The following is a 15,477-nucleotide window of genomic DNA, read 5'->3' on the forward strand; positions in this document are numbered from 1 at the left end:
TTTTTTAATTGTGGACCCTGGGTCCAGTGCTCAGGGATTTTACCAAGGTGACACCAAGGGGGCGCTGGGCAGGGGTGTGGGTTAGAGGGGTATATGGGGGTCTGGAGATTAAACTCGGGACTTCACACGGCCACTTCGGCCATCTCACCACACGCCCAGCCCTCCAGCCCTCCACACTGGGATTCTCCTGCTCTAACGATCTCTAAGTGGGCCAGCCCAGCTCCCACTGCCGCTCGGCCTCCGCGCTTCCTCTCACCATGGACCCACGTCCACAATCACAGCGTGTCATCAGAACGTATCTTGGGGGCTGGAGTGACAGCACAGTGGGTAGGGCGTTTGCCGAGCTGGGTTCGATTTCCAGAATCCCATATGGTCCCCCGAGCACCGCCAGGGGTGATTCCTGAGTGCAGAGCCAGGAGTAACCCTGTGCATCGCCGGGTGTGACCCAAAAAGCAAAAACCAAAACTAACAACACCCATATCTTGGGTTCTTCCTCTTTCCCCCCGGTGCTCGCTACCAGGCACTGCTGCATAGATTATCTCCCCGAATCACACGGAAACCTAACCCCCCATCTATAAGGGTTGAGAAGTAGCCAGGTCATGCGGTCAGAGTCCTGAAGTGGGGGTGGCAGGGGTGAGCATATAGCTTAAGGTGAACATATGTTGTGTTGTGAACAACACAACACTTGCCTTGTGCACTGTTGCAGTTTTGTTGCAGTATTCAACCCGGGTTCTATCCCCGGCACCACATATATGGTCCCCTGGGTACCACTAGGAGAGATCCCTAAGCATTGCGAGGTGTGGCCTGGCCCCCCACTCTCCCCAGTGAAGAAGGCATCTCCGGAGCCCTCGTCTTCATCCACCATCCGGGCGGTGAGAACTGTGACTGGGCCCTAAGTGGGCTCAAGGCTCCTGATGCCCCTGACTTCAGACTCAGTTCCACCCACGCGCCCAGCAGGCGCACACCCCCTGGCCGGACACCCCGAGGCCTCACTGCCCGCATTCTCCTCCAGGAGCTGCCGGGGTCCCCAGGCGTGGCAGCAGGGGACACGCTGCTTAGGTGACCACCCTGCTTCCGGGCAGCATGTCGAGTCACGGCCAGGACCTAAAAACCAAACAAATGAGGCACAGGAACCACACCACTGCGTCCACGAGAGCTTTTATTTGTACGGAACAGTTTTAAAAATACAGAATAAAATAGCTTTATCTCTACTATTATTCACAACATCTGGTCCAAATATTACATATTTTTTAAAATACTTAAAACGTTGAATGAAGCCATGTTAGAAAAACAATATGAAAATTCTCTTTTTGTTTTTAAAAACTCCATAAAAGAATTACACATCTCAGGAGGAAAAAAAAAAAAACAAAAAACAAAACAACAAAACCCACCCCCAGATCACCCTTGATATGCGAAATAAACATAAACAAAATTCCAGAAGGGTCTAGAGCCAAAGTCAAGTCACGAAAACAAGGAAGAAGCAGCGGCATCCCCCACTGTTCAGAACAGCTAGAAATTCGTTAATGTTTCCAACAAGGACGGTCACCCACAGAAAAGGAGGTATTGACTTCAGCCGTCAGTGAGCTGGCAGCTCGGGAAGGGTGTCCGGCAGGCCTGGAGACACACAAGAGCATTCGAGAAGGTGCTGGGTGCTGCTTGAGACCACCACCACAGAGCACGGTCAGAAACCGCCCAAGAACAGGTGCGGCGCGCGGGCGAGGCTGGGAAGGGGTCCCAGCAGCAACGCGTGCCCGAGCCCTGCCTGGGCTGTTTCTGAGGTGGACGGGAGTCATCCTCCTGTGTGACCAGACCGGCAGTGGCCAGAGCCCAGCAGCCACGGCTAGTCGAAGCCGGAGCCTATGTCTCGAGCTGAGGGTGGCTCCCCAACAAGTGGCCCCAGGAGCCTGGACGCACCCTGGGGACCGGCGGGAATGGGCTGGGCCTGACAGCCCCATGGACACCCCGGTGGACTCAGGAAGGCCGCTTCTGCCGCAGATCCTTAGTTCTCATCTGGCCGGCTCACATGTGTGCCCTTCGGCCCCCGCCCCCCGCCCCAAAGGCAAAGGCTGCCAACTTCCAGTCTAAGCTACGAAGCGGGAACAGCTGAGCTTGCGGTCCCGAAAGGCAGGCATGGGTAAAGAAAGTATACACACGTACTAGAGATTCATCAATGGAGAAATTCTATCATTGCATGACATTGTCATGAAAATTATTATCATTCCCTCCCTGGAAAAATGCGACTATTATCCCGGGCAGAAATGTTCTTCGACTATATGGAAATACTGCAGTATTCATGCATGAACCAGGTCGTCGCCGTGAAGAGTCAGTGTTCTACAGTAGAAAGCAAATCCTGGGTGTGACTTTGTTACTGTGAAAATGGGGAGACCAGCAGTGGGGGGGGCTACGATGCTTCCTTCCAGCTGGCCCGGGTGAGCCACATCCTCTTGCCAAGAAACCAAAAAAGTTAACGTCTAAAGCCCTCCGAGAAGAAGGATCTGTGTCCATAAACCGAATCCCCTAGCTGAGAATGAGAACAGTTATGCCGAGCCTGGAGCCGTTTCTCCTTAGCCGGTCTACCCCATGCTGGAGAATGCAGTGCACCCCATGGGGGTGGGGGTCCTCCCTCATCTCCCCGCTGCCCCCCCTGTGAAATGGGCAGCTATATCCTGACAAATACCTTCTCCTCTCCACATCACGGTTCCCCAAGGAAAGGTGGAAATGCTGGGGACGGGGCCACGGTTTAAACCGCAGAGTGAAAACCCTGCCCCTCTCTATCCTGGATGTCTGAAGTTGCTCTGATGGCTCCGCACCTGGGGGCAGGTTTCGACCAGGGCCAGCCAGGGCGGCCTCTTGGGCGCCCCCTGCAGGGGAGGTTGCTCTGTGCCCGTGCTCAAAGCTGCGTGAGTGGTGGATCTGCGAACAGGAGCAGCTCTTCCTCAAGGCAAAGGGCTGGCATGTGCCGCTCGTGTGCACGATTTATTACACACATCCCCCCCTCCCGCCCCAGCACCCGGAGACCACAGGCTGCACGCCCAGCACCGGGCTCCCTCCTTCCCTGGGTCCAGAGTCCCCACCGCAGGGGAGTTTGTCTAGCGCACCCTTGCACAGGGGTCTCCTTGCAGAAGCAGCCCCCAGCCTCCCCCTACAATGTTTCAGGTGGGGTTGGGAAGGGCAGGGGTGCTGGACCCCGGCTGCCCTCGGGAAGCTCAGCCTACTGCCAGCCTCGGGCTGCCGTACAGTCTCCCCCTCGTTTGTAAAACCGAGAAACTGGAGGTGCTGAGCAAAGTATGAACAGGAGGGACGGAGAGCAACTTTAACTCCCAAGGGGGTGGGGGGGGGGCTCAAGGGAGGGCCCAGGTTAAAGGGACAAAAGTCTTAACCAGTGTGTTCCTAAAGTAACAATACTTTAAATACGTTAAAAAAAAAAAAAAAGGCAGGGAAAAGAGACCTACGAAACTGACGCGTGTTAGAAGCCAGGTCTTGACTCCCATCTGCAGTCTGAGATTTGGGGCCAACGGTGCAGTGCTCTAAAGGGTTCTTGCCAGAATCAACCTTGAAATGTACTTTACCGGGAGTCCAGGAGGCTGCAGTGACACAAGCACGCTGCCCCCAGGCGAGGCAGGGCCAGGCAGCAGCTGGCCAGAGTGCACACCTGGGAGAGCGGCCTAATGTCTCCGATGTGCCAAGGGCACTCCCCGCCCCCACCCCCACCCCCAATAACTTAGTGTTATGCTTTAGAACGCAGAGGGGGCCTGCCGGCTGCTTCCCCCACCTCCTCCCGGCACTCAAAAGAGAAAAGCAGCATCTGACCCGGGCCAGCGAATCTTCCCCTCCGCACCAAACAAAAACAGAAACAAACTCACACACACAGAACCAAGAAACAAGATCCAGTGGACACACAACAACCCAGAGTCTCCGGAGGCAGTGGATGCCAGAGTCGCCTGCACGGGCCATCAACCGGGGGGCCGGGGCCGTTCAAGGTGGGTTTTCCAACTCCCGGTCTTCGTCTTCACTGAACAAATTCACATAGAGCGCTACGCCCATTGGTTTCTGGGCTCTGGTAGAAGTAGTCAGTTTTGATAAATAGATTTAAGCGTTACAGTATTTACACTTTTCATGGTATCAAGCAACAACAACAACAAAAACAACAACAACAACAAACAGCCACAAATAATGGTTACTGGCCTTCAACAGCCACAAGCTTCCCTGATGGTGTCCACAGCTGCTACGGAGGCTGGTTCTTTTCTTGATGCAGGGGAAGGACCGGGGGTGGCAGGACAGGTGAAGGGGACACAAGGTAATGGGGGGCGGGGGGTTACACGGGAAAACACTGATCAAGAATCGGCTAGAGTCAATCACGTTCAACAGGAATACAACCTTGGGCGTGAACAACACTCGCGGCCATCACCAACAGCCACCGAGAGCCAAGCCCACCCTCGCCGGGGTGCCTGCTGGTACCTCCGCGTGGTGGTCCAGCCCCATCACACCCCCCGGGAGTGAGAGATGCCAGAGAGCGGCTTGGCAACAAGTGAAGAATGAGGCCTGTTGGGGCCCGAGTGGCACACGGAAAGAGCAGTGAGGAACTGGCCGTGGACCCCCCTCCCCCCGCAGATGCTGTTTGCTCCTCCAGGCCCCAGACAGACTTCCACGGGGACAGAGCTGGGCAGGGCGGAACCACGGCGCCGACTGCCCGGGAGGCCCACAGCTCCCCCTGCAGGGGAATCGGGGAAGCGGGACACGGATCAGCAACTGTCAGTCTGACCACGGGAGGAGGTGGGTGCTCCTGGACCAGAGGGCGTCTCTCAGGGTGCGGGCTGAGATTTTGGGTTTTTTTTATTATTTGTTTGTTTTGTTTTGCTTGCTCTGCTCTCCGGGATCACTCCTCGCAGGAACGAGGCATAAGATCCGGTGCTGGGGATCGAACCCGGGATGGTCGCATGCAAGGCAAGCGCCCTACCCACTGCACTATCACTCCGGCCCCAGACTGAAATTTTAAAAATATATTATATATATATATATGTATATATATTAAAAAGGCAACAGGGACAGAAAGCCCTGAACCCTGCAGGCAGCTTGTAGGAACGTCGGCGGGCAGAAAGGGGGATGCTAGAGAGGACAGCGTGGACGCCAGACATCCACTCCCACAGGCGGACAGGAACCTCAAGGCCAGCGGTCACGGCCAGCAACGGACGCTCTCAGAGGCGCGGGGGCGAGGGCTTAAATAAGGAGAGGGCGCGAGACACGCTACCGGACACTGTTCACCACCCACAACAGAAAAGCTACGTGGAAGGGCTGAGCTCGGGGGTGCAGGATGGAAATGCAGATATACAGACAGACACGCTACTGCTGAGGGCTCGGCGAGGAGCCGCAGGCGCACGCCCCACCGTGGCCGGGCATGGGGCGAGCCCCGGCTATACGGTGGCCTGTGAGTCCCCGTCCGGACTCCGGCCTGTGGTGCTCCTCCCGAGGCCCTTCCACGCGTAGCCCGCGAAGGTGGGGCTGATGGGCAGGTAGCTGAAGCATCGGTACTTCTTGACGACGGTCATGCCGAAGGGCAGATCGTAGGACTCCATGCCTTCCAGGGACTTGTTCCCCTTGCTCACGCCCTTCTTCCACTTCCTGATCCCTCTCTCCTCGGGAGTACCTGCAGGGAGCACACACGCCGTGGTTACAGAGCGGTCACGACCCTCCACGTGCCCACCTGCTCTCCCACGGGGCACGCACCTCTGCCCCCACTACCGCAGAGAGACTGCAGGGAAGGGAGGTGAGGCCCGAGGCAGAGCCAAGACTCACCTCCCGTCTCCAGAAAGCTCAACACAGTGCACATGGCAACGGGGCCAGGGCCTGCGGCCTTACAATGCCTTTACCACGCCACCCCAACCCAGACGGAGTATTCTATGCTGTGCTGCTGTGTGTGCACATGCAAATGCATGTGTGTACGTGTGTGCACATGTATATGTTGGGGGGAGCTGTCAATGGGGCATTTATCGTGCAGGCCCCACTCATCACACTCCCCCAGGGGGAAGGGTCCTAGGCTGCGGCACCTGCGGGCTCAGGGGAGAGTATGAGCAAGTGATGGAAACCACAGGCAAGGCTGTACTGGGCGGGGCCAGAAGCCCAGACAGCCCAATTGGTCCCCTGCTCTTAAAGGCACAGCGGTCAGCCTGCCCCACTCGGTGCCCTGGCCCCCCACCTATCGCCCAGTCACATATTCCTATAGAGTAAACACCGTTTATCATTATTTGGTTTTGCTACTCTCTTACCAGGCCCAATTTACACATTAAACTTTTCTTATTTGTGTGTTGTGGGGAGGAGGGCCAGTGACCCCCCCACCCCCCAAACACACATACGCACACATGTACACGTACACACATGCATTCACACATGCACACACAACAGCACAGTACAGAGTACTCAGTATGTCTGGGTTGGGGAGGCGTGGTAAAGGCATTATAAGGCATCAACACTTCAGACTGAAGGCTCTGGTCCCGTTTTGCATTGTATAGAGCTATAGCTGGTGGTGCTCAGTGGCTACCCTGGCAGTGCTCAGGACTCCAGGGGTTAACTGAAGGCTCCTGCCTGCAATGCACGAGCCGTAGCCTTCGGAGCTCCACATAAAACCTGTCATGGATATGTAGACATAGCAAAATTACACTATACAGGGGCTGGAGCAATAGTACAGTGGGTAGGGCATTTGCCTTGCACGCAGCCGATCCGGGTTCGATTCCCAGCATCCCATATGATCCCCAGAGCACTGCCAGGAGTAATTCCTGAGTGCAGAGCCAGGATTAACCCCTGAGTATCGCTAGATGTGACCCAAAACGTAAAAAAAAAAAAAAAATTACACTATATACAGGGTTAGGTATGATCCAGTTTCAAGTATCCATTTGGGACCTTGGGATGAGGAGAAATTACTGTAATTCAGCAATAAAGCATATAAAGCTTGCTTTGCATGCAGCTGACCTGGGTTCGAGTCCCAGCACCACGTATGGTCTTCTGAGCTCTTACCAAGAGTGAGCACAGCCAGGAATAAGCCCTAAAGCACCCCAGGTGTAATCTAAAAACTCAAAGGGACAAATAAAATCTATGATGCTTGCTGGGGAAAGAAAAAACAAAAGACTCATGAAAGGGAGGAGCGTCGTCTTTACTGAAGTAAAGATAATTTCACCCGGGGAGCGCGTGGCCCTCATTCACCCTGCTTCCCTCGGCTGAGAAAAGGACGAGATATGTAAGGAGTTTGACTGACTCGTGCCACATACCTGGGATGGTGTTATCCAAAACAAAAGCCACACAGCCCCCTACGAACATCGCAGTTGTGAGAAGAACATTCAACACCTGATCAATTCCCGTTATCCCTAGAAAACAAACCAAAGGGGGGGTCAGTGGGAGGTCTCGGACACCTGCCGCTAAGTCCACGAGCAGTAATACCTGCAGCGACACTTCAAACTACTGTGATGGGGCAGGAGAGGCAGAACTGCAGGTAGGATGCCAACCTGGGTTCAATCCCAAGCACCACCCCAAGCACTATCGGGCGTGATCCCTGAGCACAGAGCAGGGAGTAGGTACCTCAGTACCAATGGGCGTGCCCCCAGATCCTAAATTCCCGCAAATACTCTCAACAGTAACCACAAGCTACCTCCTGAAGGAGGATTCCTAACGATGGTAGATACGAACAGAAAATACGCAATCGAGTGGACTTCAGCACGAAATGAGCTGTAAAGCAACTAGGCACAGCATTTGCAAACTAGAAACAATAAATACACATAAATAAGTAACTGTTGTAGGGTAGAAAGAAATCAGCTGAGCAATAAAAAAGCAGTCATGGCATTTACAATTACACAGAAAAATTCAGAACCCTGGGATACTAATTAAAAAGACAAACAACACTGCTGGTGAACACGGAAATAGAAGCCCTCAACACATAGCAAGTGGTTAGGAACCTGATTTCCCCACTGCAGAGTCTGGTGGTTCTTCAAAAAGGCCAACTGGATGTCACATTACCCGGTAATTTTACTCCGAAGAAGTGAAAAGTGGGTTCTTAAAACAGGTGATCCTCATTAGCGACAGATTCAGTATTTGTGAGTTTAAATTTACTCATGAGCACTGAAATGACGCTCATGGTGCTTTCTGTGTCCCTGGTGGACGTGACTGGGAAATGTCAGACTTGTCTGAAACACAGGCCCCCAGAAGGGTGGGCAGGGGACAGAGCCGTGCCTGCTAGCTGGGTGTAGACAGCGAGCGAGAGTCCTCTCGGGGGTTCTTCAGCACTTTTCCTGCCTTTGCATTTTTGGGCTCTGCTGGCGAGCTTGCTCTAAAACACACCGACACTCGTGTGTCCCACGACGGCCCACACTGGGACACGGTTCAATGAACACACACTGTGGCACTGGGGTGACGGGGTTCTACCGGCCTCCGTGTGCCGCTCAAATGCTGCAGCAGCTGCGGGCGGGCCGGCCAGACCTGCAGACCAGCACAGAACAGCAGCTGGAAAACACTGGTCTGCTGCCGAGAGCAAGAGGGCCGTGACGTGCTGCTGGGGAAAACCCCACATGGAAGAGGAGCTTCGTGCAGACACGGGTGGTTGTCTGGCGGGGCTACTGCCCTGGAAGCAGAGGCCCAGATCCATTGCTTCAGGCTCACAGCGATTTTACAGACGGGGATTGTCATGAAAGGGAAACCAACTGCACCCAGCACTGATGTTCCTAACAGTGTCTGTAACAGTCACAGGGGACGCCCCAGATGACCATCACTGGGAAGTGGTATAAACATCCAAGGTACTCGACTGGGCCGTAAAAAGGGGCGGGGGGATGATAATACAGGTACAGGGGCGGGACGATAGTACAGAGGCTCAGGCGTTTGCCCCGCACACAGCCGACCTAGGTTCGATCTGTCCTCCAAGCCCACCAGGAGTGACCCCTGAGTACAGAGCCAGGACTTAGCCCTGAGCACAGCCTCCCTGCCTCCCAAAAAGTATAATGTGCATAAATCTTTGAACAACATGGTAAGTAAAAGCTACACACACACGGGTCACGTCTTGTGTGGATGCACTGTATCAGACACCAAAATGGATAAAGTTGTTTATGGGAACCAGAAGTACACTGATGGCCGTCAGGGACTGAAGAAGGGGGATGTGATGGAGATTAACTGCTTTAATTATCTGAGGGTATCTGAGATGATGAGATGTTTTGGAAGCCAGGTAGAGGTGACATTTATGAAACAAAAAATGTATTGTTCAATTTATTTATCTATTTATATAGTTCTATCTATCTATACTTTTCTTTTTTTGGCAGAGGCTGGGGATCAAACCCAGAGCATCATATGATTGCTCTGAGCCCTCACTGTTTCGCTTTAAAAACATTGTTATACAACTTAACTTCAAAAAAAAAAAAAAAAATATATATATATGTATGTGTGTGTGTGTGTGTGTGTGTATATGTTTGTGTCAAATGGCCCTAGTTCTGCATCAAATATCAGCAACAAAAGCAATTTCTTGGGATGGCTTCCTTTTCTTTTTCATGGCAGCGAGGTAACTAAAACAAAAAGATGTTAAAAGGGCTGATCGTGAATGTGAAGTGGCGATATGCCCAGTGGAAAAACATGTCTCTGAAGCTGTGTCTGGAGAAAGTATACACTTTAATACAGAATTACACTTTTTTCAAAGACTTTTTACCCTGAAGCATCCTCCCAGAGGAGAGGGTCAGGAAGCTTAGGAGACCTTGGCCAGCCTGTTCTGGGCTTGAGCTCACTCAAGTGAGTGCAAAGGGCCTGCAGATAAACTGAGGCAATGCTAAATCCCAGTGCTTCCCCAAGAGTTCCTGAAACCGCCAAGTCCCCTCTCACTGCCCCGCTGCTGTGAGCCGACAGCCGAGGTTCAACTCCCCCGGAGGCCGAGTCTCCTTACCTGTGACGAGGGGGTTCTGCCGGAGGTAACTTGGAAGGACAAGCCCGAAAAAGATGGAGAAGCCAAGCACGAAGAGGTTCCGGGAAGAATTTAAATCGATGAACTGCAGGTTCGAGAGTCCGACGGCTGTGATCATGCCTGGAGAGAAAAATGCCACGAAGAGCTCACCCACGGCCCGGAGGAGAGAGGCTGACCCCCTCGGTGCCCCGTCCATAGAGACAGCTAGCAGGGGGCTCAGTGCAAGTCCTGGTTGTCTCGGATCCAAATATCCATTATATTACACTAAAACAACAAAACAGGAGACCCACCAAACACAGAAAACGAAGGATGTTATTTTAAACCTGCTCAGCCTCATGCAGACGTCACAGGTAGAGTGGGAATCCCACTGAAGAATCCGGTTCCTGTGGACAACAACTGCATGGTGTCCAGATCAAACTAAGTCCTGTCATGAGATGCTCGGTGTTTAACGAGCCCACTGGGAGGAGGAAGGCCTGAGTTACTCAATCCGAAACACCGAGCCAATGACCCTTAACTTTAAATTCTACCTTTCAGACACTGAACTGGAGGGGTGCGGCAGCTTTTATATGTTCTGTTTTGTTTTGTTTTGTTTGCAGCGGTAGGTATCTTTTGCCATGTGACCCAGCAATGTGTTGTGACATCCAGTATGACAGGAGGGCTTCCCTGGCAAAGGGAAGGGAAGACCGCGATCAAGGAAACAGTTTTACCGAAGAGGGTGCAGAAGAGGGCGCCGAGCACAGGGTCCGGGAGGGAGGCGAAGAGGGCGCTGAACTTGCCGATCATGCCCAGGCCCAGCATGAGGGCGGCCCCATACTGGATCACGCGCCGGCTGCCGACCTGCAGGACACGGGGAGGCAGATAGGCACAAGCGTCACCCTGAGCCCCTCCAGCTGCACCAACGCCCACCCAGGCACACCGTCCCCAGCCCAGCCGCAACCATGTGACAAAGCAGAGATGAGAGACTCTGTTTTGTTTTCGGGTCACCCCCAACGATTCTCAGGGCTTACTCCTGGCTCTGGGCTCAATATCGAACCTTCTGGTGCTCAGCGGACCAAAGGAGGTGCTGGGGAACTGAACCTGGGTTGGCTGCATGCACTGCACTGTTTAGTGTTGCTCCAGGCCCAGGCTGGTGGTTTTCAGCCACTGACCCTTAAGACCAACGCTCGTCTGTGAGTATAAAAAGGTTGGAAGTGGAGTTGGAGTGAGAGTACAGCGGGTAGGACGCTTGCCTTGCACACTGCTGACTGGGGCATCCCATAGGGTCCCCCCAAGCATCGCCAGGCATAACTCTTGAATGCAGAGACAGGAGTAACCCCTGAGCACCACTGGGTGTGACTCAAAAGGCATAAAGCAGGCACCAGTAACGTCTCTCATTGTGAGACTTATTGTTACTGTTTTTGGAATATCAAATATGCCACGGGTAGCTTGCCGGGCTCTCTGAGGGGCGGAAGAATCAAACACAGGTCGGCCGGGTGAAAGGCGAATGCCCTACCGCTGTGCTATCTCTCCAGCCCCAAAGGCATGCATAAATAAATAAATAAATAGATAGATAAATAAATAAATGAATAAATAGAAAACGACTTATCTAGGCTACCCCTGGAGGGATGGGATGACCCTGTAGTGCTTAGGGGGGCAAGTGTCGCTCCCAAGCAGTGCTCAGGAGACCATGCAGTGTTGGGGACGAATCAGGGCTCTGAGCCCCGATTACTCCGGCCCTACAATACTCTTGGATTCTTAGTTGAGAGGGATCAGTCTCACCTCACAGAGGGCGCCTATTAATGCACACTTATTACACAGAAAAAAAAAAACAAAAAAACAGAATACCAAAGTTCCCATCACCTCTGCCCCCAGCCACCCTGTTCCCGGGTCACACCTGCTGGAGGTGTTTGCCGAGCATGACTGACCCAGGTTCTATCCCCAGCATCCCCCGAGCAATCCCTGAGCACTGTCCGGACATCTCCACCCCCGAGGCCAGGCCACTGCTCTGGGTGCTGGGCGTGCTCGGGTCTGTCTGCCCAGAACCCCTTTCCTGATACCCCTTGAGAGTCCTCAGACCAACACCCCCCGGGGATCTTCTCTGCCCTGGAGCCAGGGCCCTCTGGGTCCTGAGGCGTGTCTCCCACAAACTTATTTCCCCCTGGCCTCCATCTTTATCCGAGATGCCCTATCCCTGCCTTCTAGAAACTTCCATGCACCCCAGAATCCCCAACTAGGAGAAAGAGAAGCTAAAACTGGACTCAACAATTCTGCACGTGGCTCCAATGAGGCGCTGCTTCACTTCTCGGGAAGTACCCTCAGGACACGCTAGAGGGGGCTGTACAGATAAAGCCGGCACAGGTGAAGACGGGCTGTATCTTGTATTTTGGGGCCACACCCAGCAACGCTCGGGGATTGCTCTGAGGACAATCTGGGATGCTGGGGATAGAACCTGGGTCAGTTTGGGCCATGCAAAGCAAACATCTATTCACTGCATCATGGCCCTGGCCCCCCCAGTCAGGCTTTGAGTGGGACCCCGGGACTTTCCCCAAAGCAGTGAGGAGTGGATGGCTACCTAAAGCTGGCTAAGGTGAAGCTGAAAAACTCAGCCCCTCCGTGGCCCTGGATCACACATCACGTGTATAATCAGCTGGGGGCAGCGGAGAACATTTCCGGCTCCGAGGCCAGCCTCCTGGACAGTGCCTACAGGACCCAGAGGACCCAAGGCCAGCAGGTTAAGTATCAGAGTGGACTCACGACTGAATCAGTCACCGGCACCCGAGAGCTGAGAGCACACACCATGGGGATTCGGGCAAACATCCCCGGTGCATCCGAGTTAAAGGCTCTTTCCTGGTTTCTCTAAGGACTTACAATGGGACCGGCACTGGGGAGATGGAGCTAGGGACGGGGTGCTGGAAAGACAAGAGTCAAGAGCTGAAGACCGAGTCACTGCACTGCTGCAACTGGCTATGGTGTATGGGAGGCTCCATGGGAGGAAAGAACCACCAAGGGCCTGTCCCCTAACAACGGTCGAGGGATGGATCGAGAGTTCAGCAGAAGCGCGCCCTGGCACAGAACCAGCTCTACAAAGCTCAGCAGGCTCAGCCAGCCCTATTAGTGGTGCCTGGGGAAGTCTGGCCTGAGGCTTGAAAAAAATCATTTCTAGGTATGGAAGGTTCATCTACCTTAGATGCTGTTAAATGAGGACCAGAAAGGCAATACAGTGGGGAGGGCGTCTGCCTTACACACAGTGATCCAGGTTCAATCTCCTGCATCCCATACGCTCCCCTAAGCCCACCAGGAGTGATCCCCGAGTGCAGAGCCAGGAGTAACTCCTGAGCACTGTTGAGTATGGACGAATAACCAAAAGCAAGACCCCCCCAAAAAAACACAACAATCCCTGAACAAGCAGCACGAGGTCAGTGAGAATCAATGGGTGCCAGTACTAGCTTCTGTCCCAGACACGAGTCTGAGCCTCTGCCTCTCTGGTCCTACTGGGGAAGAGAAACCCCTGCTTCTGCCTGGACTCTGCCCCACCTCCCTCTGCCGTCCCCCCAGAACCATGGCCCTGTCCCTAGGGCCGATGACCGGCAGCCCCAGCAGGAGTTGGCCAGACACTCCAGTCGAGGGGTGGTGGCTTCTCTTCCAAGAAACACGCTCAGGGCTGACTAGCCTCGCAACAGGCAACTTGGCCCCCATGCCTGGCAAGTGCTCAGTACAGACCCAGGTAATAGGCTATACTGGACAGATGGGGCGGGGAGGGGAGGCCGGGGCAGGGCAGGAATCTGCAGTGGGTCCCACCACCTGCAACACCCCTGACCCCTCTCCGGACTCCAGGAATGTCAGAATGCGTTAGTCTTTCTGGTTTGGAGGTCACAGCCGTAGTGCTTAGGAGGCCACTCTTGGCTCTGCACCAGGGGGTCACTCCCACTGCTCAAGGCAAGTGCCACTGTACTACCTCCCCCTGGCCCCAGAACACTGGACAGCATCAGCACTCTTGACTGGCCCAACAGTCTGGCTCGTCCATGACTGTGGGTCAGGGACAGACTCTGGCAGAGCCCAGCGCAGACCCTTGCCAGGCCCTGGATCTGATCCGTAGGCTTGACCCCTGCTGCGTGCAAGCCTGACTTCCCTTTCATGCACTGAAAAGGACCCCAGGCTACTGGCTCTGTGGGCCTCTGAGGACGGCCGCTGGCTCTCAGACCCGAGTTCTCCTCTGAGAGCACTGGCTGGAGGAGGAGCAGAGTTCAGCCTCGAACTCGGACTTCTTTCTGTTTGGTGCTCTGCGGGGAGGGTCCCCCCTGCCAGGCACTGCTGCCTGCGGGCTCCATGCAGCCCCCCAGTCAGGCCAGTGAGAACAGCCCCAGGCCGGCAGGGCCCCCTCCCAGGGATTCCTGCTTGCCAGGAAGTGGGTCCAAGGGGACTCGGAGGGAAAAACCAATTAGCTCACTGAAAAGGCCGCTGGCAGGCAGCTCTTCCGGAATAAGCTGGCATCTCCCATGGTAATAGAGAGAATTACTCCCCAAACCACGCTGGTCAGGCTGAAGAGGAAGAGGAGCAAGACTCGCTCCCTGCAGTGACCGCCAGACCCCAGGCTACCTCTGCAGGGGTGCAGCGAAAGGAAGCTTCCGGGCTGACCAACGCCCCCAGCCTTCATGTCTCACTTCTGTGCACTGGGCCAGCTCCCTTCTGGGGACCTGCAGTGGGGATTAGCCAAGCTTAGGTGTCTCGGGCTCTTTTTCACTGGGTCACACCGACTCACAGGGAGCTGGGGGCGGAGGCGAAGAGAGGAGGGTGGGTTCTGATCTTACAGGGGCCAGCGGCTCGGCCAAAGCCCGGAGGAGACTCAGGTTCACCCCAAGCTACTTGGGACCCAGGGGCTCAGCAGAGGAGACGGGCACCTCACCGGGGAACCACTTCGAGGCCTCCTCCAGCTCCACGCCTCGGGCTGCACGTGAGCTGAGTTGCATCAGGCTTATCAGGCCACTGCGGGGAGCTGGGCAGCGGGGCGAGCGGGTAGGTCGGGAAGGAAGGGAAAATGAGGGGGATGCGCTGAAGGAGAAGGGGGTTCTGACCTGGAAGGGGGTGCACGCGCGAGTGTGTGTGTGCATGCATGTGCGTCTCACTTCCTAATTACTCTCACTTGCCTCTGGGGTCTCACGAAAGGCAGAAGTGATTTTTATAAACCACTAAATCGGGGTCTTCTCCCAGGGTAGCCCCTTCCTCCTGGTCTCTGACAATACACTGCCTGCCTGTTTAGCAGGGCACTGAAGTGGCACCCCCAAATCAGATGTCCTTAGTCCGGGGCCTACAGGTGTCTGGCACCCTCTTCTCCTTGCTCAGGCATCTCCTCCAGGCGACCTAGCCCCACCCCTCACTTCCCCGGGCGGCCCGTCCTTGTCATGCTGTCTGTCTACGAGAGGACGGTGCCACTTGTCTGTCATGTACTGGTGTGTCCAGATGCCTGGAACAGCAGCCAGGCAGGGGCCTAGGCTTGGTATTAAAAAAAAAAAAAAAAAAAAGTATACCCTGAGTGCTGCTAGGTGCGTTCCCCACTCCTCGCAGCCCCCAAAGCTACAGAG

At 54.6% G+C, this 15,477-nt stretch overlaps 1 protein-coding gene across 3 annotated transcripts in view; it reads right to left on the reverse strand.

Moving 5' to 3' along the window:
- Positions 1-1,142: 1,142 nt before the first annotated feature.
- The window catches only part of SLC23A2 (solute carrier family 23 member 2), a 126,859-nt gene continuing 112,524 nt past the window's right edge, over positions 1,143-15,477 (reverse strand). For all 3 annotated transcript variants that reach the window (XM_055129985.1, XM_055129984.1, XM_055129986.1), the window contains 4 exons: positions 10,627-10,756; positions 9,902-10,039; positions 7,260-7,355; positions 1,143-5,644 (listed from right to left, as the gene is read on the reverse strand). In XM_055129985.1, the coding sequence (XP_054985960.1) occupies positions 5,412-5,644; positions 7,260-7,355; positions 9,902-10,039; positions 10,627-10,756 (597 nt within the window). In that variant the 3' untranslated portion in view covers positions 1,143-5,411. The remainder of the gene's footprint in view (positions 5,645-7,259; positions 7,356-9,901; positions 10,040-10,626; positions 10,757-15,477) is intronic.

This window comes from Sorex araneus, chromosome 3, assembly GCF_027595985.1.
Source record: "Sorex araneus isolate mSorAra2 chromosome 3, mSorAra2.pri, whole genome shotgun sequence".
NCBI classification, from domain to species: Eukaryota; Metazoa; Chordata; class Mammalia; order Eulipotyphla; family Soricidae; genus Sorex; species Sorex araneus.